Consider the following 6,944-nt stretch of genomic DNA (forward strand, 5'->3'; position numbering starts at 1 on the left):
TATAATTTATATCCGACAACCTGCGTTATACTCTTCCTTACGATTTCAGCATCACATGATTTGGCCAAAATGGCGAAGACCATGAAAGCGTTGTTCGTTGTTTTGACGGTGACAATTGCAGCCACGTATCATGTTTATGCTGCTAAGAATGCATCACTTCCCTTGGTCCTGTGGCATGGAATGGGTATGTACAGTATGAATTGATTTAGGCTCAAATCCTGTACCACAAAACAACTACCAACGTTTTATCAATGCATAAAGTTGCCAGGAGGAAACATATTTCTTCAGGTTGATGTTCTGTAATCTGTCGCTATATCTGTTGCAAGTGTAGAAGGCATTATTGACATGGTTGAAAAAAATGCATTATCATAAGAATGCAAAGTGTAAAGTTGCCCTTATTCCAAACAAAATAAAAGGAAACTAATGTGACTAATCTTTGCCCTTCAAAATACAGTGTACTAAACCTGACTTGGATTGCCATTCATTAAGTTATACATTCATCAGGACACCTGTCAATTAGTGTTAAATGTGCAAAGCTGCACCCTAGTACTGTTATATGTGATCTAGAAATAAAAGCAAAAATGACATTTAGCACAAAAAGGATGATATATACAAAATATATATATATATATATATATATATATATATATATATATATATATATATATATATATAAGTAATGAAGTATATATATATAAGTAATGAAGTATGATGAGATTTTAATTAGAGAAGCACTTTGAAACAAGTTAAAAATGATTTTTGTTGAAGGATTCATCGAAGTTAATTTGTTATTGTTTCAGGGGACAGCTGCTGCAATCCATTGAGCATGGGAAATATCAAGAAGGTTATAGAGAAGAGAGTTCCTGGAATCTATGTGAGGTCACTGATGATAGGAGACAATGTGGCTGATGTAGGTATTTTATATATGGGGATTCAATTTTGACTGATATTTTCACTGGTGCAGCTTCATGTCTTTTCCCTTTTTTCAGGCTTTTGTGAAATCAGCTTGTAATTCATAAACAAAGGCTGCTTTTTATTTTGAATTTTTCCTGACTTGAAATGTTAATAAGCTCATGTTATTAAGAATTGAAATGTTTTTACGTGCAGTGTAGCAAAGCAGGTATACTGATCATTAAATTACTCTCTTCCCTCATCTTAATCTTCCAACATTTTGTAAACCAGAGCCATTAATTTACCACCACAGATCCAGGCTTTAAGCTTGTTTTGAAAAGGATCAAAACATTTTGCAATGTTTTTGAAGGAATCAAAACATTTTTCTTTGATCCCAGACCAAGTTGTTAAAAACCTGAAATGTTTTATTTTAGGATACCATAAATGGGTTCCTTTTGAATTCAAATAAACAAGTGGATATGGTGTGCAAAAAGATTGCTTCTGACCCCAAGCTTCAGAATGGCTACAATGCCATGGGCTTCTCTCAAGGAGGACAGTTTTTGTGTGTAGACAAATTTCATGAAACATTTTATTTGATTTTTTTTCCTTTTTTTATACTTATGTGTTTTAAAAAATATTTCATTTTACATTCTATATTGATTTTTGAGGTGATTTGTTCCAAACATTGGATTAAAAAAAGAATTTAATATCAGACAGAGGTGAACTGAAACTTATTTATTTATTTTTATTATTATTTCTGGGAGTGCCTTAAATGTTATAATTATATAATTGTGTGCCTAAATATATAAGAACTGAAATTAATTAAAGGTGTTCATATTTTGATGTCAGGCGTGCAGTTGCTCAGAGATGCCCCACTCCACCCATGAATAACCTCATCTCTATAGGAGGCCAGCACCAGGGTACGTGATCAACAATATATATATATATATATATATATATATATATATATATATATATATATATATATATATATATATATATATATATATATATATATATATAATATGTGTTATATTCTTACTAAAATTATGTAAAACTATTTTAGGCATTGTTATTGGATTTCACTTATAACCACCCCATTGCAGCTATCAAAACTCGAATTACTTACAGAAGGGGAAGAGAGTTTTTGCACTTCAAAATGTATAGATGTTAAAATGCTTCTCAAAATGCACATGGCCATCTGTATTTTGAGAGATAAACAGTTATCATATTTTTTCCTATTTCAATATGTTAGGAGTGTATGGCTTCCCCAGGTGTCCTGGGGACAACTCCACCATTTGTGACTATGTCAGAAAGTTGCTGGACCTTGGGGCATATGTCAGGTAGGGGACAGCTTCTTGAAAGCAGCTATTATTTAATTCATTTAATTCTTGCATTAACAAATTATTTTCTGAAAGTAGTGATTGACAGTTTTTAAATAATGACTTTAAATCTGTGTAAAAATGTATCTTTCAGGATCCTTCTCTCTCTATCAGTGAATATGGTATGAAGAGAATTCACATCTTTGGCTTTGTTCTATTCATTCTTTATATTCCTGGTCTTTTTTGCATCCTATGGCATTTTCTTGTTTGATGTTTTCTACACAGTCATGGAGTTGAAAAATATTAACTGTTTGATTTATATTTGATTTCAGCTTTGTCCAGGAACGGTAGGTTACTGTCTTTTCTTCTTCTCCTCGTACAGTATTTGTTTCAGTGAATTATACTATAACATATATTTATGAAAAGGTTATTTTTATGTAAATTTGTTTGATATGCTAGAGGGTAAATTTGTCAGAATACATTGTTTTGATTTCAATAAACAAATAGACTTTCATTTGTCAAAAGCGCTAGAAAAATTAAGGAACTGATCAACATTGTTTTCATTTCTTCATACAGCTTAGTGCAGGCCCAGTACTGGCATGATCCAATGAATGAAGATGAATACAAAAAATACAGCATATTCCTAGCAGATATTAACAATGAAAATGTAAGACACATTGTTTTCTGAATAATCCATGTACATTTTAAAACAGTCACAACTTACAGGTCAATGGTTTTTGTTACTAGATATAATTATCACTGTCTATTATATATTCCCGTTTGAGTACATTTTCACTATGACTATGGCCCATATTTCATTTTAAAATTTCAGGTTAAAAACCAAACATACAAGACCAATCTGATGAAACTGAACAAGTTTGTGATGGTGAAGTTCCTTCAGGATACTATGGTGGACCCCAAGGAGAGTGAGGTACAGGAACTGGCTGACCTGAGACTGAAATACCATTAACTGAGTTACCATAACATAATCATACTAGCAGCATCTTTCTGTCTATTTCAGCAGGGATTCTTACTAAGGCCCTGTCATTATAGTCAGTTTATTAATAATTACTTTTAAGTTAGCCCATTTGTAACATACAGTTGTATCCTGAAATTTTTATTAAAATTTGTAACTTTTTGTGTTAAGCTGGTGACAAACAAACAAACAGATAACCAGATGTGTAAACATAATAAATGAAACAATTTGTTTTCAGTGGTTTGGTTTCTACAAACCTGGTGAAGGCAATATTGCGTATCCTCTGCAAGAGTCACAACTGTACCAAGAGGTAATGATATAGATCTGAGAGAAAAATGAATAGACCCTTTCTCTCCCAAGAAATCTCTAATTGTTTGAGAACTGGTTATTTTTTAAGGAATGCCTTTAATGGGCTTTTTTTTTTTTACAAAGCATAGGCATTAATGTGACAGTAAGCAGAACTATTTTGTCATATTAAATGTTCAAACAATAATTTCTTCATTACTGTATGCCAGGAAGATTTTATTTGTTCTTATAACTTTGTTGACAAATTTGAAATGACTTTAATTCAGTTCAGTATATTTTTTCACATTAAAGAGAATAATGTAACATTTTAAATAAATGTCCATTTCCTGCACATTTATTTTTGATAGATTGTTGAAAATCCTTTTGTTTCTTCTACACAGGATTGGTTGGGGCTCCAGAAGATGGACAAGGCAGGAAAGCTGGTGTTTCTTAGCTCCAACACTGATCATTTACAGTTTAATCTCTCCTGGTTTGAACAGAATATCATTGACAAATATGTGAAATAGGAATGAAATCCATTTGTTTCTATTTCAATGTTAAATACACATCGAAAGTTGGTTGCCTCAAGTAAAAGCAATGTGAAAAACAAGTGGACACTTGGACTGAAATTTTTATCAGTATCGGAGGTCTATAAAGATATTAAAACTTATTTGTATGTTTGTGCTGCAATCTTTGCAACCTTTTTTTGTTTCAACTTAAAACATTGCTTCACAACCAGTGAATACCATCTTCAACAAATTATTATTTTTTAAATTTGGTTAATATTTTTAAAATTTGTACATTAAGTTTATTTGAAATTTATTTTGAAATTTATTGGCAGCCAAGGTATAACATACCAAAAGTTACACATTTGCTCGAGTCTTGTAATCTTTATTAATTAATAATCTTTCTAAAGTATATCATTTTGAAAGGATTAAAGATGTTTTCTTGGGGTAAATGTCTTTTGTGATACAAGGAATATGAACATTCATTGTTAGTGTCAATGTTTACAATTTGTAAGTTTTTTACTGTGCAATAGACAATGAAGTCATTTTTAAGACTAAAATTTTGTAAAAAAAAAATTATATACATACCACCTGAAAAATTAACACACTAAGATGATGCAGTTTTAGTTATTCACTTTCATTATTCTACTGATGACATATTGGATAATAAAAACTGATAAATTTGAATTTTTTCTTTATTTTTTGCCTCTATTAATGCCTTCGGTAATTTCTGTTGAGCTACATGTGCTATATACTTACTACACTGTAAACATGTTGAAAAAGACTGGTTTAAAAAGCTATACTAACATCCTTATATAATTATGAAAAACTATTTGTGTGTGTGAGTAAGATAATAAACAAAATAAACGAATCTAATATACATGTTCTGTAATATGAATATTTGTAATGATAGAAACTGAGACCAAAATACAGTCACGTAAAAAAAATCGACTGAGTATTGCACTTTAACTTGAAATATTGGGATATGTCCAAATTGAAATATTGAGATATGTTTAAATCTGTAAAAACTTACTATAAATATTTAACATGATCATAAACATTTATAAACACTGATCAACATACATGTACTTCACCAACATTTATTAGAAGTGCCAAGAACAAGTTCAATTATTTTACGTTCTGCCGGTGTACCATGAAAATCTGACTCCCCTAAAATGTGACTCCCCAGTCAGATTTTCATTATGAAAATCTGACTCCCCAGTCAGATTTTCATAATGAAAATGTGACTCCCCCTATGAAATTTTGACTCCCCCCCAAAAAAACATTCATTAATCTCATTTTATTTGAGTAAATGACTATGATTTTGTAGTATGCATAATGGATGATACATTGGCACTTTTTTTGTAGTTTGCAGGTGAAAATTTTCATAAAAAAAAAGAAAAATTAAAAATGTGCACATAATGAAAATGTGGTTACCCTATGAAAATTTGACTCCCCTACAAAAAAAACATTCATTAATCTCTAATTAATTTAGTATATGCCTGTGATCTTGTAGTATGTAAAATGGTTGATACATTGGCACATTTTTTGTAGTTTGCAGTGAGAATTTTAATGAACAAATAAGAAAATTAAAAATGTGCACATAATGAAAATCTGACTCCCCCATGAAAATTTGACTCCCCCGTCACAAAACTTCATAAATCTTAGTTTATTTTGAGTATATGACTGTGATCCTGTAGCATGTAAAATGGTTGATACATTGGCACATTTTTTGTAGTTTGCAGTGAAAATTTTAATAAAAAAAATGAGAAAATTAAAAATGTGCACATAATGAAAATCTGACTCCCCCATGAAAATTTGACTCCCCAACCACAAAACTTCATAAATCTTAGTTTATTTTGAGTATATGACTGTGATCCTGTAGCATGTAAAACAGTTGATACATTGGCACATTTTTTGTAGTTTGCAGTGAAAATTTTAATGAAAAAATAGTGACATGCTTGGTGGTAGCTTATTCATATGTCGCAGCTTAAAGGAAAAAATATTAAATATGAAACATTTGATTTGTAAGATGGGTCGTCAAAGTCCTATGGGCGCAAGAATGCATACTTATTATCCTTTTTGCTTAATTAACCCCCATCTTTCATCCAGCTTTGGGGGAAATAATGTGAAAACAAAAGCAAGTGTTTTGTTGGGTATGCTATAAAAGAAGAATTAAATAAAAAGGCAATGGGGCCAATTTCTTGTGTTAAAAATGTAGTGCTTTGACATGGGAGTGCAAAACCTACAAGAATGAAGATGGATACTTGTTTTAAAAATATTGACCAAAATTTTCATCATCAAACTTTCAAATAATGACAAAATATCCATCTCTATGCAAACTATGTGGAAAACAGTGGTATGGTGACTGAATATAAAATAGATCCTTTTCTCCATGGGAGTCCAAATCTCATGGGTGTAAAAATAAAGATTTTCATGATTTCTTTTTCATGCTTTCACTATTTTATCATCAAACCTTTAAATATTTCCAATATATTTTTCATAAAGTATCCTAAAAGAAAAGGTGTTGAAATGATCATCAAATATTAAATAACTTTTTCATAGGGGAGACAATAGGCGATTAAGTGGACATTTTTAATTTTCTTATTTTTTCATGAAAATTTTTACCTGCAAATTACAAAAAAAGCGCCAATGTATCCCCCATTTCACATATACAAGATCACAGTCACATACTCAAAATAAAATAAAATAAGATTTATGAAGTTTTGTGGAGGGGCAGTCATATTTTCATGGGGAAGTCAGATTTTCATTATTTGCTCATTTTTAATTTTCTTACTTTTTCACTTAATTTTTCACCTGCAAACTACAAAAAATGTGCCAATCTATCCTCCTTTTTACATACTACAAGATCACAGTCATATACTCAAAATAAAATAAGATTTATGAAGTTTTGTGGAGGGGGAGTCAAATTTTCATGGAGGAGTCAGATTTTCATTTTGTGCA

General features: G+C 30.7%; 1 protein-coding gene across 1 annotated transcript; it reads left to right on the forward strand.

Annotated features, from left to right (window-relative positions):
• The first annotated feature begins 49 nt into the window (after positions 1-49).
• Positions 50-4,667, forward strand: LOC106156240 (palmitoyl-protein thioesterase 1). The gene is made up of 10 exons (XM_013531403.2): positions 50-184; positions 801-910; positions 1,326-1,453; positions 1,741-1,811; positions 2,147-2,234; positions 2,546-2,560; positions 2,790-2,880; positions 3,046-3,144; positions 3,428-3,499; positions 3,876-4,667. The coding sequence occupies exons 1-10, from the start codon at positions 70-72 to the stop codon at positions 3,999-4,001; spliced, it is 915 nt and encodes a 304-aa protein (XP_013386857.2). The 5' UTR covers positions 50-69; the 3' UTR covers positions 4,002-4,667.
• Positions 4,668-6,944: the final 2,277 nt, after the last annotated feature.

Source organism: Lingula anatina, chromosome 1 (genome assembly GCF_051362555.1).
Source record: "Lingula anatina isolate TDL-2025a chromosome 1, LinAna3.0, whole genome shotgun sequence".
Taxonomy (NCBI): Eukaryota; Metazoa; Brachiopoda; class Lingulata; order Lingulida; family Lingulidae; genus Lingula; species Lingula anatina.